Below are 26,970 nucleotides of genomic sequence, written 5' to 3'. Positions count from 1 at the left end.
TGGACAGCAGAGCACTGGCCTCTGGACACACCAGGTACAGACACCACGTGTTGGAAGAGACGACAGACACGCCAGGTCGGGGTAGACAATAGTTTATACAGGTCCACGTCAGGTCCGGGTGCCACACCGCATCCGAGGGGCTTCAATTCATTCACAAGCATCTCGTCACTGCGCCTGCCCAGGGTCCAAAGGGCACGACTAGGCCCTCCCCATGCAGGTCACATCACAATAATGCTTTATTAAAGGGCAGATTAATATGCAGCTTTGGGGGGAAATTTTTTACAAATATCAAAAAGAACTAACCAAGTATCCTATATAAAACTTTCCAGACCTCCAGGGAGGTCTGCCAAGCAGGACAAAGTGCTCTTTACACAGGAGTCAGGACTTTCAAGTATCTGAGAGGCATCGAGAATACCCTAACCATTCTACATACATACACGGGCCACTTGGGCGCTCAGGACAGGCGAAGCGAGCTGGGGGACACGAAGCTCTCACTGGTGTCCATCCCCACTGAGCCCCCAGCTCCAGAAGTGGTTCCGCATGGGGCCTGGATGTCTGCAAGGCAAGAGAGGGAGGGGCTTCAGCCTTGGGTCCACTCTGGGGGAGGGCAGGCAAGCCATCGCCTTCTCACTGGGGCTTCGGCTGTGTTCACCCTGAGCCTGTGTGTTTCTGCAGCCCTGTCCAGCAGGCTTTGCACTTGACCCTCCAGGACAGGGGAAGCCCGTGGTAAAGATGAGGAAAGTAGGCAGCAAGGCTCAGTGGCTGGCCTCAGGCTGGCTGGCCTCTGGCTCCCTGCCCTGGGGAAGTATGGTTCAGAGGCCCTACACCCTCCCTCCCTGACAGCTCCTCACCAACCCTTGGGTCTCTGGTTTCCTGAATGTAGCTTTCAGACCAGGACAGGAGGCCTGACACCCACACCATCACACCAGCCTGCCTGGCGCCTTTCAGGACCTCTTCCTCAGTCCCCATCACTCACAGGATGCGAGCTGGGGGGTGACTAACTGCCCCTTCCCTTCCTGGCCGGCTTGAAGGAAAAGAGGAGGGTGTGGTACCCTGCTCACCCCCAACATCAGAGATGTCCATGATCACACAGTCGCCTTCGTCGTCGTCCTCCTCCTCTGTGTCCGCCTGGAAGTCGTCCAGGTCTCCAGTGCCAACCTGAACAGACAAGGCACACTGTGTCAGCAGCAGCAGACAGGGTCGGTGTGACCCCCCTGCCACCCACTGCTGCACACCCGACCCCTCTCTGCTCATCCAGGAGACACTATCTGAGGAGTCTGATGAAAGTCAAAGTGTTAGTTGCTCAGTCGTGTCCGACTCTTTGAGACCCTATGGACTGGAGCCCACAAGGCTCCTTTGTCTATGAGATTCTCTAGGGAAGAATACTGGAGTGGGCAGTCATGACCTCCTCCAGGGTCTTTCCCACAAAGGGATTGAACCCAGGTGTCCTGCATTGCAGGCAGATTCTTTTAAGGTCTGAGTCAGGGAAGTCTTAGTGTCTCAAGAGTTATGATCAAAGGAAACCTTGGGAGTACTCTGAAATGAACTAATTATTTACCTTGTTAGAAAAATAATGCATTATTGTTTGCAAATTAGAATTGGGAGGGGGGGATCCTCTACTTTGGTTTGAAAAGGAGATGGACAAAGCACATGGTTTCTCTGAATTATTATCTTCTGGAATAAGTAGGTGGCTAAGAAGTTAGTTGGTCAGTGTTTTCTTCTCTGTCCAATAGCTTGGTCCCTCTGCCCAACACTTGTGAACTCTTTCCTCTGATGCTCACTCTGCCCAGTTCTGCCCATGTGGATGCCACCAGCACCCCAAGAATGGGCGTCAGGAGCTGTTATCATTGGCTTCCACCAGAGGGGACAGAGACACAGAACGAGGCAGTAACAGGACCAATCCTAAACACTGCCCATGCACAAGAGTTGGCAGAGGCAGTGGAGCTGGGCTCCCTTCCAAGGGGCTCAACACCCTCCTAGAGCCCTTCTACTCTGTAAGTCTGCCTGGAAAAGGGACGACAGTACAGCGAGGCCGTCCACTGTGCCTGCGGTTCCCAGCCTGGCTGGCAGACAGCTTATGCTCATAGACCCCTCAGTTCTAGTGTAGAAGCTCCAGGAGAGCTCCATGGGCGCTGCTGGGAGGTGCAGGGCAGCTTCCAGGCACCTGTTTCAGAAGCACAGACAGTGCCTTCTCCACCCCCCAGCCATGCAGGCTTGGGTCTGGTGAGCAAGGGGACGGGCGGGTCTCCTTCTAGCCTTCCCGGTCCCAGGCCTCCACACTGGGAGCCAAGTGCAAACGGATGACTGCTCTGGGCCCACAAGCCCTCTGTGGGAGGAACAGTAGCCCACAGCCCCACAGGCACATGACGGGTCTCAAGCCTTTCTAAGGTGAGGCTCCAGGAGGGGTCCCACGTGCTGGGCTGAGGGCTGTCAGCATATGCAGCCGGGGGACAGCCCGACATGCTGCTGTCGCTATCGCAGGCAGAGGGCACACAGCTGGCCATGCAGCCTTGGGAGTTAGGAAGACATGTCACCACCACCAAGCACTGAGGCTGGAAAGGACAGATGGAGCCCCTGCCTGTGCGAAAACAGAACAAGGCTGAAGAGCTGAGTTGCCGGGGGGACGGACACACACACTCACTCACTCATTCTCTGGGGCAGAAGTGGCCCCTAACAGCCGGCTCATCTCACTTGATCATGGTACTGTGTAAACCCATAAGTATAACACTAGTTGGAACTCTAAATGAAAAGCTTCTAAAATTCCCATAAATTAAAAATCCCAACCCAATCTAAAATATTCATACACACCATCCACATTTTCCCAGGCCACCAACCCGGCCTTCAGGAAGGCTCCCCAGCTCCTGTGTTCTGCCTTGCAGGCCCTGCTCAGTGCACGCCCAGAGCTCTCTTCCCGCCTGCCTGTCCCAAATCATAAGGAGTCTGCTGGAGGTGGTCAAGGTCTCATGGCCCCAGCCTCTCTTTCAGCTGGGTGGCTGGGTCAGAGCATTCCAGTCAGAAAGACACAGGTGGAGTCTGCTCCTCCTTCCAGGTAAACGGGACTCCTCCCCAGGTAGGCTTGGCCATCCTCATCTCGCTGGCTGGCAGTGCAGCAGCTGTTCTGTGACCACAAAGACAAGGCCACAAACAGGCAGGAGCAGCAGGAGACAGGAGCAGCCTGGCCGCGGACCACAGTGCTCACCAGCTCAGGACTTCCTGTTGCTGCAGACAAACTTCCATGTGTTTACGGTCCCGAGGCCTGCATGGTCCCAGGGGACCAAGCGCTGTTACAAGCGAGGATGTGGGATCTAGTTCCTGACTAGGGACTGAACCCTCACCTCCTGCATTGGAAGCTTGGAGTATTAGCTACTGGACTGCCAGGGAAGCTCCAAAAAGGGGCGTTCAAAGTGCAGACATTAGCAGCTACTCTCAGACCCACTTAATCAGGACCACTGGGGCCAGCACGCCCAGAACCACTGGACATGTGGCCCTCTGTGAGATCCTGCCACATCTCGGAGCCCCTTTGAGGCCAGTGAACGGGGAGAAGCTGAATAGCACTGACTGCTATTCATGGGTGTCATCAAATGAAAAGCCCCATGTCACTGCCTCTCATAGACCAACCCCTCTTACCTGGGGAGAGGGGCCCCCAGTTTATTGGGGAGCACTTTTTCTCAGTAAACAACAAAGCACCAAGGGCAGAGAATCACGTCAAGTGCAAGAGGAAACAGGTGATAAGGGCTAACCCGTCTTTCTGTACGTAGAGACAAAGACTGCGAGCACGTGCGTGGACGCCGTCAGAGGGGAAGAAGAGCACAGGGGACTCAGCAAGGTGGCTGTGGGGGCCTGATGAGGGCAGCAGCCCGCAAACCCTGCCTGGATTAGGACACCAAAGGGTCCTTCCAGCCCTGGCCACATTCACACTGGCTCCCCAGCAGGTTTCAACCTGAGCATCACATGTGCAGCCTTCTGAGACCGTCTGGCTAACGATGATGCTGACCATAAGGAGTTCCGCAGCTCATCACAGCTTGAACACATGAGGGCCTGTTCTGGGTCCAGGCCCAAGGAGGGAACTGTCTGTGGGGCTGGGTCCCTGACTCCTAACCAGATGGGAGCTACTGTATCGAGCCATGTCCACAGCTGACAGGGACGGGGTGGGGGATGGCAGGAACAGCCGCCATGACTGCACAGAATTGTCCCAGGCTCCCTCTTGCTGTGATGATTCAGGAAGAAGGCTTCCATTGCACCCAAGACGTCATCTGTGTGCGGGCATCACTCCAGGAGCCAACCCCCTGCCCATCCTCCCCCCCCACACATGTGGCAGGAGCAGGGGTAGGGGATGGGGCACACACACGGGCTCCCTTTTTTCTCCCTCACCCCCAGCCTCTAGCAGTACCTCCTGGAGCGACAGCACCCTAGGAGAGCCCCAGATGCGAGCGAGACACCAGCTCTCACCACATCCTCTCATCCACGTAAACTCGAGTCTCCAAGATCTTCAGCCACGTGAGATACTGGCCTCAGTGAGGACTGGTGCCCACAACTAAGACCAGGCTTCTGGTGATAGTAGCCAGGAGACTAAACCCATCATCTTCCCATGCCAGTAACAGAAACAAACATCAAACACGGACCAAGGCTGAGGTGGGGGCCCAGCCTCCGTGTGTCCAGGCAGCGCGGGAGCCTTCGCTCTGGGGACCAGCGACTCTCAGGAAGCCCACCTGCCTCCATGTGAGGCGAGGCCCTCCCTATACATGGCCTATCTATGTGGGACCACACGCTTCCTCCTCCATGTGCTGTCAGGATAGTTACATGGGTGCTCCCACCATGGACTCCAGTCTGTCTCCGCTTTGATGGCGTTTTGCTCACCACTGTCTACAAGGCCTAGCAGGGTACCTGGTATGGAGTAAGTGCTTAGTAACTGTGTTAAATGAACACAAAAACTAACTAAACAGAAGCTGCTGCACGGAACATTATTCAGCACTGAAAAGAAATGAGCTGTCAAACCATGAAAAGACAGGAAGAAAGCATAAAGGCACACAACTAAGTGAAAAATCCAGTGAGAGCAGTAGGCCCAGTGGCGGCCCAGGGTAGAGGGAGGGAAGGACCAACAGGCAGAATGTGGGCGTGAAGGCAGTGGCACAGCTGTGTGACACTGTGAAGCCACACACATCACCATACATCTGTTCAAACCCACGGGATGCACAGAAGCCAGAGTGCACCCAGTAAACCTTGGAGTCTGGGTGACGGGTACGTCCACGTAGGTTCATCAGCTGTGAGAGCCACGCAGGCTTTGCTGCGGGTGCTTGGTGGGTGGAAAAACCTCTACACCCACGCCTCTATTTTGGTCAGTTCTGTCACCTCAGTTTTGTTATAAATCTAAACATGCCCTAAAAGAAAGGTTTACTACAAACTACAAGCCGCAGCGGGGTCTCACCTGCCCGTCGTGCCGGCGCTTTTTCATGAACTGGGTGATGCACATGCTACCCGCCGACTTCCTCTTGAGTGAGACGGGCATACCCTGGCCGGGCCCCGGGGCGGGGACACTGCCACTGTCCTCCCTGGTGGCCGAGGGCACTGCGGTGACATAACTCCACTGGCAGGGCACAGGCAGGTGCTCCTGGGCGAAGCTCTTCAGCACCTGTGGGTGGACGTACCAGCACATCCTGAAGTCGGGCCTCTTCTCATACACCGAGTTCTCAGAAATAATCCGCTTGAGCCTGGCCTTGGAGGGCACAGCCACGTCCTCGCTGGCGGTAGGGGTCTGCGGGCGGGCAGGGCCAGGGCTCGGGGGGCTGGCGGCACTGTCCTCCGGGCTGCCGGCGTCCCTGCTGAGCAGTCCTCGGCGGCAGCACTCCTGGAACTCCCGAATGATCACCTTGCTCCCATTCACGTTCCCGTGCAGCAGCGGGAGCAGCTGGGCCAGGACTGGTGGGGAGAGGGAGCAGGGGGAGACGGAATGAACACAGCCCCCGGGAGGCTGAGACACAGTCTGCTCTGGGTGGCCTTGTTTTCCTCCTGGCTTACTGAGATGTAACTGACACAGAGCGGTGATTTGACTGACATCGCAAAATTACCACCACCATCACAGGTTTAGCGCAGGTGGCTGCTTAGGGGTGGATTTAAACACAGGAACTGCTCCAGGAGAGACTCTGGGAGGTCCACACTTCACGAGGCGGGACTGGTTGGAATAAACTGTCAGGCCTCACCTCCTGTGTCTGTTTTCTTAGTAAGCCCTCACACACCCATTCTGAGTGGCCCTCCCAGCTCTGAAGAGCTAAGAATGTGTGTGACCATCAGTGAAACAGGCTGACTGAAGCAGCGACCTTGTACAGCTCTCATGAGAGTCACAGAAAGGACACCTCCTCAGCAAGCACTGGCTCTGGCTGTTTCTTTGAAGAACTTGTGAGTTACCTGGCCACCCTCAGAGGGAGTCTCCCGCCCTGCCCCTGCCCAGAGCTGGTGCTCACTCTGCTGGTCCCTCTTCTCTCTCTTTGAGGCCTTGGGCGTCTGCTCCTCCTCAGGGGGCACAGTCTCCAGCAGGCAGGCCGTGAACTGTTGCAGCACCTTCAGGTCAGCACCGCCGTCCTTGTCGGCCGCCCAGATGCAGCCGATCTTCACAGGCTGGAGAATGCGGAACCTCTTTCCCTTGGCCAGAAACTCATCCCACTCCTTGGCCTTCAGTTTCTGGCGCACCTTGTGATTTTCCGGGTCGGCACATTCCTGGCAGGTTAGAGCGCAGACACTTGCTCAGGATCCCTGCTCCCCAGTACCCTGGTGTGCCCCTCTGGGACAGAGAGAGAGCATATGGGAGGCAGGCAGAGCTCTTCACAGACTCAGGGCCAGTGTGGATGGCACCTGACTGGCGATAATACAGGCAGAGAATGTCTTCAGACTGAATCACTGGCACCTTCACCCTCAAGTATCTTAGGTGCACCTGCCTTTCTAGCCCTCACAGGAGAGTCACAGGTATTTATTTTTATTACCTCTTCAGTAGACTTCTTAGCACCACTCTGGGTTCTCTGCTTACCATGTGATCCTGGAGCTGAAATCACCGTGCTGGACCTCTCCCACCTCAGAATGATGCCAGTGTCTAAGCCAGATATGCTCAGGGCCTGACGAGACCCATCTGCCTCTCTGGTTGGAAACGTATGAAGGACAAAGGTCCCCAAGTGTGCCTCTGAGACGGGTCACACCTGCCAGTCTCCCCACAACCCGGCAGGCCTTCAGAGCTCTGGAAACGACTCCCTCAAAAGTCCCACCATCCAGTAGAACTGCGAAAGCTGGGGGGTGAGGCTGAGCCTCTGAGGAGCAAGGTCCACAAGGAATCGGCTGCAGGGTGGGCCAGGACCTACGCAACCACCCCCTGGTCAGCAGCCACCAAGCTCTGGGCTGATCACCTCCTGTCCAGCCCTCACCTCGGTCACGCCTTCATCCTCAGACAAGTACCCGTGGGGCACGAAGAAACCATCATCCTCGTCCTCATCCTCTCCCACGTCATCGTCATCGTCCTCGAGAGAAAAAAGCACAATGATAACGTGTGGAAACATGTGCTTTACTTATAATTCACCCGTGAACACATTAAAAGCAAACAGCTTTCCAGTGCTCTAAGCGTCATTTCTACGGACACCCTGAGGATCAGCCAGGATCCTCTAACCAGCCCACTATACTCTGGTGGGGGTGGAGGGCCAGGCAGAACACAGATAAGGGGCCCGGAGTAAGGCAGCGGGTGTGGCAGGAGACGGGCGGGCCCACCCAGGGGTATCTGGGAGCTTCCCCGTCCACACCAGGCAGGTGTCACTAAACAAGGTTTTCCAAGAATAGCTATAAATCTGGTGCTGAGATGCTGTCCGAGGGAGCCCTCTCACCGGAACTTGCCGGCCCCTGCCATGCTCACCCCTTCGCTGTGGGAAAGGGACTCTCCCGGCTCCTCCTCTTCCCACTCCTCATCGCTGTCCACCTCGTAGTCAAGGAGGTCCTGAGGGCACACACACAGCAGTCACTGTCATCTCCAGGGTCGGGAGGGAATGGCAGAGCTAAAAAGCTAGAACTCTGGGGAGCCCCAGGGCCGCAGGAGAAGGCCACGCTGAGAAGGATACGCAGGGGTCAGAGCAGTGCCCACACACTCACCCTGTCCTGGGCCCAGGGGTCCCTTGGGCGGATGACTGTCGTCTTCTTGTTCCACGTGCCCCAGTATGCTGGCCGGTGGTTCTCAGAGAACTGCAGGAGCTTCATCCTGCCAAACTTTCTCCGCTCAGGAACACCGTCCACTTTACTGCTCTCCACGATCACCACATCGCTGGAGACAAAACCTGGCTTAGAAGGCTCCTCCATGGTGCACTCGCCCACCACAACATCCTTCCTCCTGGGGTGGCAGGTCGTGGGCACTAGAGACGGGCAGCCCTAAAGCAGGCCAATGTTTACTCCAGGGACATGGCGCGAGAAGGAGAGAGGAACCAGACGGAAGCTGCTGCCCCACTGCATATACAGAAGTGGGCATGTGAAAACAAGTACATTGGCAAGAGCTGGGGAGCAACCCTCCAGGCAAGTGGTCTAGACGTCAGCTCCATCCGGGGGGCGGGGCGCGTAGTCTGGGGACCCAGGAGAGGCAGCCTGCACTCCAGAGCTGAGACTTTCTGCAAGGCCACCGCACCTGGGAGCCTTTGGAGGTGAAGCCAGGAGAGAGCTGATAGAGCAGTAGAATCCGGGGTCTGAGGCCAGGGAGGGAGCTGACCGGTCAAGGCCAAGGGACTCAGCAGTGACAAGGGCTCTGCTTGGCCACTCAGGATTCTCCAACTTCACCAAGGGCAATCGGCAGCTTCCCTCAGAACCAACCTGTTAGAGAGGTCTGTGTTCCGGTTAGACACCACAGTGGGCCCAGACCTAAGCGGCCGCCGGCTTTTCAGATCTTGCAGGAAGGAGAACTCGCTGCTCTGCTGCTGGAGGAGCTGGTCAAGCTGGTCACAGAGGTCTTGATCAAAGGCAGTCCGGCATCGAGGGGCGAGGACCATGTGCTCTTTGATTTCGAAAGGGGCAAACTTCCCACAGGAACCGGCCAGGGTCTGAAACGGAGAAGGGATGTGATGGCACCACTGTTGCCTACTGTGTGACGGACCTGCACAGCAAGTGTTGAGGAGGAGCCACTGGACATGGGACCCAGTGTCAAAGGAGACACATCACCAAGAACAAAAACCAAGATAATATAAAGAACCAGAGATCAGAAGAAAGCCAATTCTGCAATAACCTGACAAAAAAGAGGAATTGGCAAAAAAAGAAATAAAATTAATAAAAAGAAATAAAATGATAAACAAACACAAAGAGATGTTCAACTGTACCGAGAATCATGGAGAAACATAAAGAGAAATAAATATGTTTTTCTTCACCCATCAGTCAGATCCAGAGAAGTGTGAGACACCCACGCACTGTTGGGAGGTGGGGGTAGAAATCAATGGCAAGGGGGTACAAAGTATGATGCATCCACATCATGACATGGTACTGCAGCAATGAAAAAGAATGAACAAGGGCAAATGTGGCAAGAATCCAAGATGCAACTCAGCAAAGCAGTAAACAATAAATTCATAATTTGTTAGGTACATGAATACACAAACACAGGAGGGAGGGAAATGCTCAGTAAAAGACCTGGAAGGACACCCTTGCACCTCTGGAGCATGGAGGAGGGAGGGGACAGAGGTCTGGGGTTTTCACCAGCAGAGCCTGGTCTAGAAGGTGACAGGAAGCAGAATCCTGTGCTGAATGAACCCCACAGGTTGTTTACGCTCAATCCTGCCTCTTATCTTGAGCAGACATCCCCTAAGGGTGAAGACTGGTCTTTCTCCCTCACGGATCCCAGCACAACCTCTATAAACACTTGGTAGTTTGAGCAAACGTGCCACTTTTTGCCTTTCTGAGAGCACAGTGGATGGTAAGAATTGAACCTCCAGATTCTGCTGGAGATCAAAGCTCCCAAGGCCAGCAGACGTCCCTCTCGATGAAAGCACAGCCAGCGGGTCAGAAGATGCCTCTTTATTTTTCAAACAGTACAGCCTGACAGAGACCAATATTAAAGCCAGAGGAAGCAGGCTGCTCACCTTGGGGGCCTGTGGGGTCTTTGGTTTCTGGAAGAACCTCGTGATTTCGGCCTTCTCGGCTTTAATGCGCTGCAATGCAAGAGAAGATGAGGGTGAGAAAGAAATAGAGAACTTGAAGCATGCAAAAGCCCCTGTAATTGAATTCCAAGCATTTTTACGTTGAAAGCATTAATTTAATGCAAGTTCGCCAAACCCACAAATGGGTACCAGGCAACTCCAAAGGTTAGAGCTGCTCCTGTGGGCAGAGGGACCAGAGGAGGAGACAGCCAGCCGGGAAGGGCTGGGCCGGCACCCAAACCAGCCTACTTACAGGAGTGTCAGTCCTGTCTACCCGCCTCCACCACCACCTCAGGGAGGACACGCAATATCCAGCAGCAATCAGGCAGAAGCCCTGCTTCTCAAACACACAGGAAGGTGCGCGATCTAGAAACACATTCTACCTTTTCTTCTTCTCTCAACCGTTTCTCCTCTTCCTTTTTCCGCTTCTCCTCCAGCTTTGCCCTACGAGACATCACACTCAGTGACACCTGCTGGCCCAGGCCCATGCTGATGCCCGTGGAGGGGGTGGGGTTACGTGACAGCGGGACAGGGCAGAGGGTGTGGGACCCCAGATGGAGGGGGCGGGGCACGCACTCCAAAGCCTCCTGGCGCTCCTTGCGTCTCTCCTCCTTGAGCCGCTGCTTCTCCGCCTTCTCCTTCTCGTCCTTCTCTCGCTTCTCCCGCCGCTCCTTCTCCTTCAGCTCCTTCTCCTCCTCCCTCTTCTTCCTGGCCTCCTCCTTGGCCCTCTTGGCCTCCTCCCTCAGCTTCTCCTTCTCCTCCTTCTCGGCCCGGAGCTTCAGCTGCCTCCGCAGACGCTCCTTATCCTGCACAGAGACGGCACACAGCTCAGCCCCGTGGGCAGACGCCGGGGAAGGCAGGCTGTGTGCAGGCAGAGGGGGAGGTGCGAGGCCCGCTGGCCCACACATGCACAGAGAAGGCAATATCTGGTCCATTACATCTCCTTCCGCCCTGAGAAAGGCCACGAGGATTGGCCGGCTGCCACAGGGACTTGTGGGCGAGTAACAATAAGATGTGTTTAAGACCATTTTCAAGTATGGAATGAGGGTCAACTTTTACTTAATTAAAAAAAATGAAGTAAGCCCTTCTCAGCTGCCTACATGGGATACCTGCTGTTGGGCTGGAGTAACATTTATTGGCTCAAAAAAGTGTGGTAAAATAAAGACACATTTAAAACACCTGTAGGTTTTGCCTCCCTGCCCTCAAAACAAGAACATTTTCCTGGGGCTTCCCTGGCGGTTCAGTGGTTAGTACTCTGCGCTTTCACTGTAGGGGGCACAGGTTCCATCCCTGGTCGGGGAACTAAGATCCTGGCATGCCAGAGCCAAAAGACATTTTCTTTCCATTCCCTCCAAAACTATTCTAGACAACAGGGTTTATTTTATTTCTCTTGAAATGGGAGAGCAGGATGAGGCAAGGCCGGGAAACCTGACGAGTTAAGTTTTAAAACAGCGGGAAACAGACAAGAACACATTAAAAAACATAAGCGAAAAAACCTTTTTAATCTGTAAAGCCATTTCTCAAAAGAAAACTTTTTATTTTTAAAACAATTTCTCAAAAAACCAAACAAACATTTTTCAGGATCTGAGAAGAAGGTCAGAAGATAAGAAAAGACATCATGATATCCATGACAATGCCTGGGCCTCCTCAACACCAGCAGGAGGAAACCACTGGTTTCTCTGAAGCATGAACATCTCATTTTATTGGTTCCTCATTCCCAAGAATTTATATGTGGCCTGGGGCACTGAGTTATTATATAAGGTGACATTCACACTGAACAAATTTCAGCTCTAGGACAGAAGGGGTGGTACCTTCTAACATGGTCAGTAATGTCAGAGGCTTTGCGACCCTCTGGACGGTATGCCACCAGGCTCGTCTGACCATGGGATTCTCCAGGCAAGAATACTGGAGTGGGTTGCCATTCCCTTCTCCAGGGGATCTTCCCAACCCAGGGATCAACCACACCAACTCCTGTGTCTCCTCCTGCACTGCAGGCAGATTCTTTGTCCACTGAGCCACTGAGGAAGCCCTACCTTCTCACAGCACTGGGTAATTCTCCAGGACAAGAATCATCATAGGCTTCCCACCTTTGGCAGGAGCCTGACAGCTCAGCTCTCCATCTGGGCCTATGATTGTGCCTTTGTCCCTAGAGAACACCCTGCCCTGATCAACCTTTGTTCCCTATCACAAAAGCCATGGAGGCACGCTGATAGAGGCCTGAGAATGTCCTTGCCAAATGTCCTCGTGGGACACTTGGAGCAGGGGCTTGAGTAACTGATCAAGTAACAGGGTGAGGAAACCAGCAGCAATTGCAGAGTGGGGGGGGGGTGGGGGTGTCTCCTTGCTGCTAACTGCAAGGACAGGAGGCTTCTGGAATCAGGCATAAATCAGACCTCTTCAGCCACACCTGCCAAGCAGGTGCCTAGTTCTGAAATTCCAACAAATGAGATAAACTTTCAAAAAGACATCAGGAGCACTTCCCTGGTGGTCCAGTGGTTAAGACTGCTTCCAATCCAAGGGGGTGAAGGTTCAATCCCTGGTTGGGGAGCTAAGATCACACATGCCTCTGCGGCCAAAAAAAAACAAAACCCCCAATACTGTAACAAATTCAATAAAGACTTAAAAAACATTAAAGGCATCAAACCCGAAACACAAAAATTGAACGCGGCCATAAGGTAGACAGCACAAGAAGCACCTGATGAGCACACAGCCGACTGTCATGAGTGCCCCTTCCCTGAGCTGGTGCTGACGGGTGAGGAGTCCAAGACCTTCTTTGCAATTCACTCAGTAAGAAAGAAGGTCCCCCTGCACTGCTGTGTGTAACAATGTGACCCCTCAGATAAAAGAAGACTCAATAGGGAACCCCTTTATAGTAATCACCCATCTGGTGTAAGGGCCCTCATTACAGCGCCTCAGAAAGGGTGTAACTTCCATTTACCTGTAGGAGCATGGGGCACAGGGAGAGGAACTGGGTTCTTTTTAAGGCGATTTTACATTACAATAGGGGAGACTTCCCTCGTGGTCCAATGGCTAAGACTCCCAGGGGGCATGGATTCAATCCTTGGTCTAGGAACTAAGATCCCACATGCCAAGTGGCTCAGCCGAAAAACAGAAAAAAAGACAAAACCCTACAATGGGGATGCCTAACTATTATGACAGTACTGATTCTAGTAAAAGCTTAAAAAAGACTACAGGTGAAACCTTAGGATTCAGCAAAGCTCAGAGTGATGCAAGCTACAAACATGAGGCCCAGGTATGTAAAATGAAGCAAGAATTGAAATGCTGCCCAGGACGAGCAGGGAAAAGAGCCATGCAAAGGGCTTTGCTGCCCATTTACTGCGAAGCGTGCAGCTGGGAAACTTGCTACTTCAGGGAACAAACCTTACCCTTTGCAGTTTCATCTTGTTCTTCTCTGCAGAGCCTCTGACCAGTTTCTTAGTTATCTGAAAGGAAAGACACTGAAATGAGAACACGGGTTGTTTCAATCACTTTAACGTTTCAATCACTTTAACACATTTAACACACTGAACTGTCCTTGAGGGGAGATCGGGGCGGGGAGGGGGGGGGGTAGTCAACACTCTGCAAAACAACAATGGAAACCTTTCTGGGTGACGGTTCCAGCAAACAAAACCAGAAGGTCTTGGTTGGGTCATAAGCTCCAATGAAAGCACGTAAGTGTACTTGTGGAGATATTAAGGGAGGCCGGAAGGCAGATGACCAAAACGGAGGCCAGGTTTGGTATCAAGAGCCACAGGCAGGGCCTTGGCATTGGGGAGACACAGAGCAGCAGGCCTATAAGCAACTGCGGAGGCCGAGTCCTGAGTCCTGCAGACACCCGGCCCTGCACGGCTGCCCCTTCTACTTTTTCCCAGGAAGGCTGGCAGTGGAGGTTTTCTGTGACTCCAGGCACACCTTGCTTTCTTTCGATTCCAAAATAACACGTTTAAAAAAAAAAAAATTGAAGGTTTGTGGCAACTCTGCATTGGGCAAGTCTTATCAACACCATTTTCCCAACAGCATTCGCTCCCTTTGCGTCTCTGTGTCACATGCTGGTAATCCTCAAGTTTCACACATTTCATTGTTATACGTGGTATGCTGATCAGTGCTCAGTGATCCTCGATGTTACTATTGCAAAGACCACGCCTCACTGAGGGCTCAGACCATGGCAGTTTTTCCAGTGAAGTTTTTTTTTCTGGCCACACTGTGCAGCACGTGGGATCCTGGTTCCCTGACCAGGGATTGAACCCACTTCCCCTGCAGTGGGAGAGCAAAGTCTTCACCACTGCATCACCAGGGAAGTTTCACAGTTAAGTATTTTTTTAATTAAGGTATGTACTTCTTTAAGATATAATGCTACTGCACACAGCATAGTGTGAACATAACTTTTACATGCACTGGGCAACCAACAGAGCCACGTGACTTGCTTTACTGTGACATGCACTTTATTGCAGGGGAAGTTGAAACCAGATCCACACTAGCTCAGAGGGTTTGCCTGTCATGTCTACAAATCAATACCATGGGACTCAAGCAAGACGTGTGTGGGCTTGGATTCCCGTGGGCCACAAACTTGTTCTCTTTGCCCAGTGAGGCTTTGCCTCTTAGAACATGGCGTGAATGTTCAGGATAAAGAGTCAGCTGGCCAGAAGTGGTCATCCAGTCCAGAACCCCTATGTTCTAGAGCAGAGTGTTCTCAATCGCCCTGCTGCATTCTATGCCTGGGCTGCAAGGAGAGACCAAGACGCGTGGCTGGGCTCCCTCACCATGCTGGCAAAATGGCTCTATGGGGTCGCACGGAGTCAGACATGACTGAAGCAACTTAGCAGCAGCAGCAGCAGGAATACACACAAGAAGTCCAGGCTAGTGGTCTAAGCTCTCTCCAGAGCAGGGTATCCTGGCAATCGCACCATTTACTGGACAAGCAATGGGGAGAATTTGGACTGGAAAGAAATACCCACCCTCCCCGGGCTCATCTTACGCAGCCAATTAATGAGACAAGATGAAAGATCAAAAGCCCATCTCTCTCGAAACTGACATACCAACAAAACTACACAAAAACAGTGCTTTCTCTCTTAGGGCAGGAAAGCCTGGCCTTAAGACTTCCTACAGATTAACACATACAGATAAGATATCTTTCTTACTCGGGACACAATGAGTCCTTTCTGGACCAAGACTTCCCTCAGCAGAGGGCTGAGCCTGGCCATGTGAAAGCCACGTGACTGGCAGAGTGCTCAACCCCACCTAAGCCAGGTGCCCTCAGAAACACCAAAGCTGTCTAACCAAGCACTTAAGAAAAAGCATCCACTTCTCCAGCATCCACTGTGCCTGTCAAACGTGCGGACTTCACCGCCACAACAAAGGAGAAGGTAGCAGGGTTTGGAAGGTGCTGTATCTATGCCACTGTCCTTTGTATTCAAAGAATACAGCACCAAACGTGACTGCCACACCCTGCTGTACCAGGGCTTTTTCGGAGGAAGACGTGCTGGGTCTCGCCCATACTTGCTGAGATTCAGCTGCAGAATCAGGACCCTTCCAAATCTTACCCTGTGTTATGAGTCCAGGAATAAAAGAGTTCACATGACTACCAGGAGCTGGCATCATGATATCCAATAATCACAGCAAATGCAATTTAACTTAAAACTAATATTTCTTCTGCTTTACCATACATTTGGATAAACCTTACTGAACAGCTATAACTTTTTCTTCTTGACATTTGGCCTAAATATTTATAGAACTCTTTCAAAATACAGGCCACACATTTTACTTACTTGGAAAGTGTTAGTGTTTAGCAACTCAGTCGTGTCCAAATCTATGCAACCCCGTGGACTGTAGGCCGCCAGGCTCATCCATCCATGGAATTCTCCAGGCAAGAATACTGGAGTGGGTAGCCATTCCCTTCTCCAGGGGATCTTTCCCACCCAGGTATTGAACCTGTATCTCCTGCATTGGCAGGTGGGTTCTTTTACCTCCTGATACACCAGGGAAGCCCTATCTGGAACTCAGCTACCAAAAGAAAGACCCAAGATTCTAGTATGAGGTTAAAACAGATACATCAACTACCCAAGAGTCAAAACATATATAACCACATCCGTGCAGTAAAATTCCTGCACTGTATTCGGGAGAACTCCAGAGCCCCCTCTGTCTGGTGTGATACAGAAGGAGATCTAACTTCTAAGTCCAGAGCAGGTGGGAGGAGCAGCGAGGTAAGGAGGGAGGCCCCACAGCAGCTAGTACCTTGACAGCAGGGGAAAGAGAGCAAGCGGAGGGGAGACACAACTCTAAGTACCCCAGGCGTGGGGGACTGTCAGCATGCAGACACTGACATGACCAGTCCTGTGAGCCTGCACTTCTGAACAACCACCCAGGGAAGCTCAGGACAATTACATTCCATCAAGGCTGAGAGTCAAGAGACGATAGAAATATCTGTTGGGACTCCCCTGGTGGTCCAGTGGCTAAGACTCAGGGCTCCAAATATAGGGAGCCTGGGATCTGATCCCTGGTCAGATCCCCCATGCTGCAACTAATCATTCTCGTGCCACAACTAAAGATCCCACATGCCACAATGAAGATAACTGGAAAATCCATCGGGCTGCAACTAAGACCCAGTGCGGTCGGATAAATACTTAAAAAAAAAAAAAAGAAATATCCGTCAATGAGAATGACTGTGCAAACTGCAGTTTATCCATACCATGGCACCATCTGCATACAGTATAGCAGTTAAAAAGACATACATCTTCCCATCCCAGTGTAAAATACAGTTAAACATACCCTGGAATAAAAAAGAAACATACTGACAGTATATGGCTCATGTAAGGTAACAAAATGATACTGTATATTCCCAGGGATCCTTCACATACACACCACACAGAGCAATGTAAGACAACTATAGTGGCAACCTGGGGGACAGGAAAAAGCCAGAAGGGGCTCTGACGGTTCAGTGATACTTTTTTTAAAAAAAAAAACAGAGCATTTAATACTTGTATAATTTAAATTACCATAATTTAATATAATTTAAAGAGTTCCAGCAACTGTACAGAGGCAAGGCGTAGATTCCGGTAACACCACTGTATCCACACAGCCCTTTAGGGAACAAACATCTGAGTCAACAATAATGTGGACTAATGACATATGTCGCTGCAAACAAATTGGAGAAACAGCTCTGTCTCAGGTGGTAAAAGCTCTGAGGCCAAACAGCCATGCTTTGTCTAGTCAAGAGACCTGGGGTTATCTAGAAAAGGTGTTCCTAAGTGTTTTTTCAAAGTCAGGCTCTCTAGATGAAGGGACGGCATGATCTGCATTTTAACGAGCTGGATCTCCCCCTTGGCCACACATGCACGCACACATGGACCAGCTAATGTTTGGGGGTTCCCAATGCAGATTTATGATATTAAGTCCAGGATAAACTGAGCCCAATAAAAACCACACACATGACATGGGAATAAGAAACAATCTGCAAGCCTTCAGCAAGCTTCTGCCTACAATGTGGAGAAGAGAAGGCAGAGAGAAAATGGAAAAAGAAAAGAATTCCCCACAGTAACAGGGGTCAGGAAGAACCTGGGCCCACAGCAGGGAAACTTGTTAATGTTAGGTACCAACCACAAAAATCAACCACTCAGGAAATCCAGCACTCCTGAAAGTGAGGAGATAAACCAGAAACTGAGTGTGCAAGGCCCTCGGGCATCTCCCGGTGGTCACTCCATTTCACTCTCACACGTATGGTGTCACCCAGCATCAGGGGGCTCTATCCCATGCTGCGGGTGACTGGGGCAATTCTGTGCCACAGGCTGGTGGGGAGGGCTGAAGGCCTCACCACCTGCAGCATGAACTGTTTGCAAAGCTGAGTGATAACACTGTCTTCTACAACATCTAAAACCCCAAGCCTGTGTATGGAGTCAGATCAGGGTCTCAGACGCAGGCTTTGGTAAACTCAGCACACCTGGTTCATGCGCTCAGCATTTAGGCAAGTGCACAGAAGTAGCACTGCTTTGTGACAAGCCCCAAAAGCGTGGCCTCCCAGTCCTGGGACCATGCTATGCACATTAAAAAAACTTAAAAAACAAAGCTATGAAGGAAAATGAAAATGTGTACATGTCCTGTTCTCTGGGCTCACTGGCTGTTACCAGTCATGTGACAAAGTAGTTGTACAAAGCAGAAGCAGCAAGGATTCTGTGTGACTGGAGGGTCAAAACAGAACAAGATGGCTGATGGCACGGGACCCAAACTCAGGTTCTTAAGAGTCTGGGTGATGGCTCAGATGGGAATTTAAAAGCTGAGTATCTCAGTCTGACACATCTAGAAACTCAGAAGGAAAAAAGAAGACCCTGGACTTGATAGATATATTGTGAACCTAAAGAGGAAGCCACTTTCCCCATCCTCCAATCTCCCTGGGAGATCAAAGTAGGCGGTTTATGGTCAAATGAAGCAGGTACAGTAGAAAATAAAAGGACTCGCCCCAGGAACCCATCTTATGTGAAAACCCGATATGAACACATACAAGTGCTACAAAACCCTCAAATCACAGATACTGTGAAATATGCTTTGTGATTCTTGACTAGTTGATTCTGTTTTACCCATAGGACCGCAAGGACAGGTGAGAATAGAGACATTTGCCATTATGTCCTTTGGAAGCCAATAATGGAAACAGAAATTTCCAAAGCCACCTGCCTGGGGCCTTAAACACGGAGCCAGGTCTTTTCTGTTCTCACTTCTCCAGGTGAGGTTTTAAGACAGGCGGTCATGAGAGCTGACCCTTCAGGATGCCCCATTTTTTTCTTCCTGCCGTCTTTGGGTCTCGTCACCAACGCTGAGTGCTTACCAGCAATGACTGTATGACTCCTGTGTTGGAATAGGAGTGCCTGGAGCTGAAGTTAAAGGCTGACCTGAAGGACTTCCCTGGTGGTCCAGGAGCCGAGACTCTGCACTCCCAATGCATAAGGACCCAGGTCTGATCTCTAGTCAGGAAACTAGATCCCACATCCCGCAACTAAGAGTCCACATGCTGCAACTACAGATCCTGCATGCCACAACAAAGATCCAAGACCCTATATGCTGCGACTAAAACCCAGTGCAACCAAATAAACATCTAGAAAAATGTGTGTGTGTGTGTGTGTATATATATATATATATATAGGCTAACTTGAGGATCACAGCCATTAGTCACTAGTGTGGCTAAGGTGACCAGCACCATTATTTAAGTGTGAACAAGGCTACCAGGAAGGCACGGACACACACACTGGTGCACATCGCAGTATGCACAAAAATTAACAATTCAATGGCTCTCGGTATCAGAAAGAATTCTGCACTGGACCTGCTCAGATCACAAGAGCTCATCTGTGGCCACACTCACTCAGCCACTAGCCAGCTGGGCAACATAGGATCCCTGAGTGAAGAGTGAGGGGCTGGATGGAAGCCTCTAGGTTCAGGCAGCACTGACTCGGGGAAGGTACTCACTCTGCAGACGGGTGTGGAGGCAGGGAAGGGGCTGGGGCCTGTATGCAGCTTTGTGGGCACAGACTGCCCCTCGGGGGAGCTGGTGGGAGAGGAAGAGCTCAAGGACGAGTGGCTCAGCGCCAAGTCCTCTTCTGGGCTGGACTCCGGTGTCTCGCTCTCAGAAGGCACAGCCTGGCTGGGAGGAGTGGCGGGAGGAGACCTGGCCGGCGGTCTGAGGGCCAGGATATCCTGCAAGACGACCACGGGCATCTTCCCCTTGAACAGGATGCCCCCGGCTTCACTCCAGCCATCCCGGTCCTTCTCAGACCACATGCTCAGGTCACCAGTCAGCTTGGGACAGTTTTGGGGTGAGCCCCTCTGTGTGAGTCCCCTCCTGTCTGCACCCCCCGAGTCAGCACCCCCTGCCTCTGTCTTGCACGGAACTTCTGAAAGGGCCTCTTCGGGACTTGCCAGCTCATCCTTCTGCCTGGCCTTTGGCAGCCCCCTGTCATCTCCAGCTTTGTCTGGGACTCCATTTATGTTCTTCTGAGCGGAGGAGGCGGCAGAATTCAGTTTATTGTGGCCCACCATGTTGTCCGGGGGGTTGCTCGAGTCCTCTGTCAAATCGATTATGACCACAGCCTGGCCAATACTGGTTTCAACTTGACTTCTTAAAAAGTTATCTAAGGGTCCCTTCCCATTGACAAGTTTTGGTCTAAAATCTATGTCGGAACCCATGTGACAGTTCTCCAAGTGGTCCAAAGAGGTTTCTAAGTTGTGGAGTTGAGTCTGCACAGGGCCAGCCCGAGACCCCCCTGTGTCGTCCAAGCCATCGTCAATTTTCTCCTTGGGGACAAGATTCAGGCGCTTGAATGGCAGTCGGGCTGAAACCAGAAGACAAGGAGGACCTCTTTTAAGTGATAGTGTGAAGAGTGACAATCAATACTTTAACATTCTATGTTCTCAAAAAATGAACAACCTTGATGTACTTGAGGATAGGGAGGATATCTAAAATTTAAAAAGGGATTATCTTTTCATTGGATATGAGTTTGAGCAAACTCCAAGAGACAATGAAGGACAGGGAAGCCAGGCATGCTGCAGTCCATAGGGTTGCAAAGAGCTGGACACAATTTAATGACTAAACAACAAGTCTTTTCATTATGGACTTTTCCAACAACCTAATTAAAAGCAAAAACAAATGAACAAAAATAAATGGAAAACAAACAAAATCCCCAAACACCAACAAACTTTTAGAGCAGGGGTTTTGCAAGACTTTCGAAGAAGACATTTTCTGATCTCTTTGAGATCCAGTTCAAATTCTAAAGTTATTTATTATGGGTGGAAATTCCATTTGAAGATAAGTGTATCTGGTTCCAAAAGCTAAAGAGACAGATCCATTTACAGTTAAGATTTTGTTCTGCCCCTAGCACTCCGACTGTTAGAGCTTTTCTTGCCAGTGAAACAAGTATCCTCCCACTGCATGTCAACCTTCTGGATGGTTCTAAGAGAGAGGCACATGGAAGACAGGAAATGCAGATGGGTGACTTTCTTACAGAGTCTGCCTGTACTCAAACACCCAAACATCTTATTAACTACTTTCTAATGTAGACCAAACACATAAACCTGTTCTGGCTTCATTTATAAGATGATCATGCCCTCGGATTCTGCGGTTTGCCCCTAATCCTTTAACCTTGGAAGGCGGCTGCCCTTCATACAACTCCTACCAACACCAACCTTGCTGTCAGTCATGACAGAAGGCCAGCTGCTACAGAGGAACCAGATAACCAAGCTTTGAAAACCAAAAACCATCCTTTTTTATATAGTCCAGCCACTAATCTCACCTAAGGGTAAATTCATTCCTCCCTTTTTCATGAAAGGATTTTGAGACACTTCCTGTAAAAAGGTGTTTAACCAGGGACAGCTGTGCTGCCAGGGGACATCTGGCAACATCAAGAGATGTTATTGGCTTTGACAGCTTGGGAGCAGAGGCTAGGATGCCTGTGAAACTCTCTCCAGCTGTGGTCCCTAGCCTTTTTAGCACCAGGACCAGGTTTCGTGGAAGACAATTTTGCCATGGACTGAGGGTGGGTGGCGGAGAAGGCAATGGCACCCCACTCCAGTACTCTTGCCTGGAAAATCCCATGGACGGAGGAGCCTGGTAGGCTGCAGTCCTTGGGGTCGCAAAGAGTCCGACACAACTGTGCAACTTCACTTTCACTTTTCACTTTGATGCACTGGAGAAGGAAATGGCAACCCACTCCAATGTTCTTGCCTGGAGAATCCCAGGGACAGGGAGCCTGGTGGGCTGCCGTCTATGGGGTCGCACAGAGTTGGACACGACTGAAGCAACTTAGCAGCAGCAGCAGAGGATGGGGGGACAGTTACATTTATAGTGCACTTTATTATTATTACATCAGTTCCATCTCAGATCATCAGGCACTAGATCCCAGAGGTTGGGTATCCCTGCTCTGTGGTATATAGAATATACAGTATATTTTTCCTCCATGAGAAAAAACATTACAAAGTCAATATGCTGGAATCCAGCTGTAAAAGCAGCAACCTCTGCATTTGGTCCTGGGAACGGCACGCAGTGAAATGGGTTTCCCAGCTTCCAAATGTAAGATGCAACTGTCTTCTCCCCTCCACCCCTTTGATGCTTCTGATGAGAACCCCAGGAGATGGCCTGCCTCTGCTCAAGGGAAATGAAAAATATAATAATTGAGAAAACAATGAAGGACATAAGCTAGGAGCAAATATTTAACCCATTCCCAGAGTTACCTTGTATTAACTTCTTGACTGGAAAAGCTGGCCTGTCTTTGCAATCCATGGCTGTGAATGAATGTCAAAGGATATGTTATTAAGTGCTGGAAACAACGGAGCAGAAAATACAGTACCTACTATACAAAGTGGTCGTCCAATGGGGCTGATCTGGGTACTCCCACCCCCATCCTTGGGCTTCCCTGGTGGCTCAGTAGTAAAGAATTTGCCTGCCAATGCAGGGGACACAGGTTCGATCCCTGGGTCAGGAAGATCCCCGGGAGAAGGAAATGACAACCCACCCCAGTATTTTTGCCTGGGAAATTCCATGGACAGAGGAGCCTGGCAGGCTACAGTCCATGGGGTCGCAAAGAGTCAGACACAACTGAGCAACAACAAAGGACGTTTTTGGTTGTCCTGACTGGAGAGAGTGCATTGCCAGCATCAAGTGGGGAAGGGATACGAACACTGCTAAATATCTCACAATGCATAGGACTGCTCCCCACCACAGAGAATTATCTGATCTCAAATGTCAGTAGATTAAGAAATTCTACCCTGAATGCTGTCACATCTTCTTGTCTTATTTCCCTTGAGCGCTTAGCACACCTGAGACTTTTGTGTTTCTGTCTCTCCCGCCCATCAGAACACCAGCTTTGTGACAGTACACAGACTTGTTCCACACATGGGCTCAGGGCCTGGCAGGTAGTAGGAAATCAAGTAAGGAAACTACAGATGAGAGAAAACATTGTATCAGCTGATTTTACCATAAAAGGAGCCCGAACATGCTCCTCCAATCCAACCTCTCCCCACTAACAAATCTGTACAATTGGTATAGGGCTTATTTTCTCTTAAAATAGGGTTTATAAAAGGTGATACAACTTAAATCATCTTGAATCTGCCAAGTTGGAGCTGAAGCACAGTCAAGAAATGATAGGGAGGATATTTTCCTGCACAGGAGGGAAAGAAATACACACACACACATACACAAAGGCATAACAGTATCAAAACTGGTACAGAAATGACCATAAACAGAACTAAGTCCTTGAATAAATATCTTCAAACGGCTAGAATAAGTTGAGAAGCTGACATGTGCTAGATCTGGCTTGGAAAAGTCTAGTTATTTTGGCTAACCTACATTCTTTTTTTTTTAAGATACATACGAGTAAGTATTTTTAAAAATCAGATCCTGGCTTTCTAAAAAAACTCAACTGCCCATAGACGAACCTACTCTACCCGCTTCCAAGCTAGGAATACAAGAAAAGTACCCAGAAGACATTTCCTTTCTTCCCATTGCAAGATAGTATTATTCCCAAGTTTTCAGTTCTCAAAAACATGAACTCCTCCCCGCCCCCATTGAAGGATACACAATCTTTAGCCACTTAATTTTCAGACAATCACAAGGATTTATTGGCATGACCCTGAGTCACGAGCTTTGATGCAAGCAGAACAGAGGTGACTTCGGGTCAACATAAAAGGGATCCCATCCAGGGACTCAGTCTATTCAAAGGTATAGGTGCAATTAACAAACATTTCTGTACAACCTTACCACTGCTTTTTATTCTGAGACTATATCCCTTCTAATTTTATCTGGCATTAAAACATCCTTCCCTTTTAGGATAGCCTGATCATAATAACAGAAGGTGCTTTGTAAACTTCTTAAACATCCATACTGGGTCTAATGACTGTCCATGACAATCAGCCCCAACTTCATATGAATTCTGTCTCTTTGAAATCCCAAAGTCTGGAAACAGCACAGTGCTTATTAACTAGGGGGCACCTTGACAGTGGATACATTTTTGGTTGTCCCAGATGAGAAGGGCTTGCTACTGAGATCTTATGGGTGGAGGACAGAGATGCTGCTACAGTGCAGAGAATGCCCCCCAGTGTCAATAGTGCTGAGGCTGAGAAATTCTGAACTAGATTAGCGGATGTCCCTACCGACACTTAATTACTAGGCACCTACTATGTGTCAAGCACTGCGCCAAGTCCTGGGGGCAAAATGGGAGTGGAGTAGGGGATACAAGCCGTCTGGTCCTCCTCAGTTCGCCACCCCATGTAAGGGGCCCGCCAGGCGCCAGAAAGCCCCCTCCCAAGACACAGGAAGGAGAAAGATCGGTCTTCCTGCATATCCGGCGGCATCAAGAACCCGGGACCCCTACCACCCGGGCCTCTCACCTGGGCTGGCCCTGACCCTTAGACGGGGCTGTTCCGGTCCCCCGACCCCGTGGAACCCCGGGCCTCAGTTTCCACATCCGGCCCATAGCGCCGCTGCAGGGTCCAACTTGTCCGGGGGACACAAACGCACTCGGTAACCAACAAATCCGGCCCTTTCGCCTCTTTGGGTCTCAGTTTCCCCTCCGGGCTACACACACACCCGTCACCGCAAAGCGCTCTGAAAGGACGAACTGACGTAAAAGCGCCGGAAAAAAAAAATGGTCGCGGCTGCAACAATAACGTCAAAGAGGTGCCCTTCGGGTTGCAAGGCCCTTCCCCGGGGTCGTAACGGCTCCACGGACCGAACGCCAGATGCAGAGCCGTGGGCCCAGGCCAGGAGGCCAGTCCGCCCCCAGCCGCCGCTTCGGCCCACACAGGCCTCGCGCCGCGACCCCCCTTTCCCTCAGCGCGGACTGGAACCGACCTGCGGCCTCTCCCCGGGCGCCCGGCGCCCCGCACTCCGGCTCCTCCAGCATTGCGAGGGCGACGTCTCGAGTTCCCCTCAGGCGGCGGAGGAGCGGGCTCAGCTCAGGCGGCCGCTGCTGCTCGCCCTCCCGCCCGCGCCGCTGCTGCCGCGGCCGCCGCGCTCGTATTTGGCGGGAACCGCGGCGACCCCCGCGGCCCACACGGTGATTGGGTGATGCCACGTCACGTGACGGACCTACTCGGGAAGAGAGGAGCGCCGGGAGCGTCATCGCGAGAACCTAAGCTTCCATTCTTGCCCTGGCTCCCCTATTGATATGCGAACGGTGGGCAGGGTTTCCTCACGGTGGCTTGTCATTGACGGGTAGCGGGTGTCCTGCAATTGGTGATGGGTGATGTCAATTTGAGTGCTCGACACTGTGAATGGCTGAGACCGTGTGATACGTCTGTGGGAGGCGGGACGGTCAGGCTCCTACGTCACGACGAAACGCTTTACGCGGCGCGCCGATGACAGCCTGAAACTGCGATTTTGCTGAAGACTAATTTTTTTATTCTAATTGCACATAGGTTGTGGCTCAGACGGTAAAGCATCTGCCTACAATGCGGGAGACCTGGGTTCAATCCCTGGGTCGGGAAGATCTGAAGAAGGAAATGGCAACTCACTCCAGTATTCTTGCCTGGAGAATCCCATGGACGGAGGAACTTGGTAGACTACAGTCCATGGGGTCGCAAAGAGTCGGACACGACTGAGCGACTTCACTTCACTTCACTGAATGTAGCCACAGTAATTAAAATTATAATTTATATAAACAATAAAAGCAAAATAAACTCTGGGCATCGCTTCAAAAGTATTTGAGATGCGATATATATATTCAGAGGAAATGAATGAAATGGATATTTCTTGTTTAATCCTCAGGGTTTTGCACATACTGTTTCTTCGCCGGAAACACTTTCCATAGCTGCTTCCCTGGTTGGTTTCTACCTGTTCCAGAGCTTAGATTGAAATCCCAGGGGAGCCTTTCTTCCCCAGCCTCCAAGATGAAGTTGCTACAACACTGTTCTTTTTCTTGGAACAATTACAGCTTGTGTTTATTTTTTAACATGTTATTGGGTAGTGAATTCATTTCTGTTTTTATCGTCAGCTCCATGAGGACAGGAATCATTTATCACAGTATCTGCAGGACCTACTGGTGATTTATTCATTAGTAAGTACCCAATAAATATTTACGTGAATACATAAGTATCATTTGATTGAACTGTGTGATCAAGTCAGTTAAAAACTTCACATGGAACATAGACCTTCAGTCTTTGAACTTTAAAACAGGTTTTCTTCAGCACCAATTTATTCTCTTAAGCAAAGCTAAGTGAGAAGCAAATAATTAATTTAGTCCAATTTCAGAATTCTATTTATCTTGTAGATTAGATAATTACATCAGTAGGGTTGGTTGAAAATAATGTGGAAAGGCTTCTTTTCATCCTAGTGGATAGGGTAAGGGAGCAGGTCCTGGAATGGGCCTCTCCTTTTAAATACGATCTTGTTCCCAGCTCTGGAGCGCAGGATGGGCACGCTGCCTTCTCCCACCTGCTGTTTCTGTTTGTTTGATGCAAAGAGGACAATTTAGAAAACCTCTTTTTGGTTCAGGAGATCCTACCAGAGGAAGAAACATAGGACCTGCCTGCCAGCCTAGAATTTTAATTAAAAAAAAAAAAAGAAAATAATGTGGAAAAATAGGACATCACTTTAGGCAAGTCATGTCTTACTCAAGGTCTCAGTTTCCTTGTCTGAACCTTTAGGATATTTTCCTTTCTTTCTCTGACATTTTGGCACCTGAAATGATTTAGGCTGGTGGATCACCATTCAGGGAACCCATCAAAATCACATGGGAGGTTTTTCACACTATTCGTAACAGCCCCATCAGGACCTTAGGGAAAGAGGTTGGGGCATGTATATTTTAAAGCAATAGATCTGATAGAGTGCCTGATGAACTATGGAATGAGGTTCGTGACATTGTACAGG

General features: G+C 50.6%; 1 protein-coding gene across 3 annotated transcripts; it reads right to left on the bottom strand.

Annotated features, from left to right (window-relative positions):
• Window positions 1–76: 76 nt before the first annotated feature.
• Window positions 77–25,258, bottom strand: CHAF1A (chromatin assembly factor 1 subunit A). Of its 3 annotated transcripts, none has more exons than XM_027547288.1 (15): window positions 24,955–25,258; window positions 22,338–22,388; window positions 19,581–20,443; window positions 13,520–13,576; window positions 10,710–10,939; window positions 10,517–10,577; window positions 10,077–10,145; window positions 8,824–9,050; window positions 8,119–8,287; window positions 7,886–7,966; window positions 7,407–7,499; window positions 6,459–6,711; window positions 5,426–5,916; window positions 1,062–1,158; window positions 77–555 (listed from the first exon to the last, which is right to left on the bottom strand). In XM_027547288.1, the coding sequence occupies exons 1-15, from the start codon at window positions 25,223–25,225 to the stop codon at window positions 455–457; spliced, it is 3,114 nt and encodes a 1,037-aa protein (XP_027403089.1). In that variant the 5' UTR covers window positions 25,226–25,258; the 3' UTR covers window positions 77–454. The 3 variants fall into 3 exon arrangements, with proteins under 3 accessions (XP_027403089.1, XP_027403091.1, XP_027403090.1); XM_027547290.1 differs by lacking the exon at window positions 24,955–25,258 and adding an exon at window positions 24,492–24,698 and having other exon boundaries at window positions 163–555; XM_027547289.1 differs by lacking the exon at window positions 22,338–22,388 and having other exon boundaries at window positions 163–555.
• Window positions 25,259–26,970: the final 1,712 nt, after the last annotated feature.

This window comes from Bos indicus x Bos taurus, chromosome 7 (genome assembly GCF_003369695.1).
Source record: "Bos indicus x Bos taurus breed Angus x Brahman F1 hybrid chromosome 7, Bos_hybrid_MaternalHap_v2.0, whole genome shotgun sequence".
In the NCBI taxonomy this organism is placed as follows: domain Eukaryota; kingdom Metazoa; phylum Chordata; class Mammalia; order Artiodactyla; family Bovidae; genus Bos; species Bos indicus x Bos taurus.
The sequence above is the reverse complement of the archived record's forward strand: the minus strand, read 5'-3'. Positions and strand labels throughout refer to the sequence as shown.

What these genes read in the sequence shown, in the direction of transcription:
- CHAF1A (XM_027547288.1), bottom strand. Translation starts at nt 25,225, where the DNA reads ATGACGCTCCCGGCGCTCCTCTCTTCCCGAGTAGGTCCGTCACGTGAC. An exon ending in CCTCCACACCCGTCTGCAGA is followed by an intron (nt 13,577 to 19,580) that starts GTGAGTACCTTC and finishes CTTTCCTTTCAG; the next exon opens with ATAACTAAGAAACTGGTCAG. An exon ending in ACCCCTGGGCCCAGGACAGG is followed by an intron (nt 7,967 to 8,118) that starts GTGAGTGTGTGG and finishes GTGTGCCCTCAG; the next exon opens with GACCTCCTTGACTACGAGGT.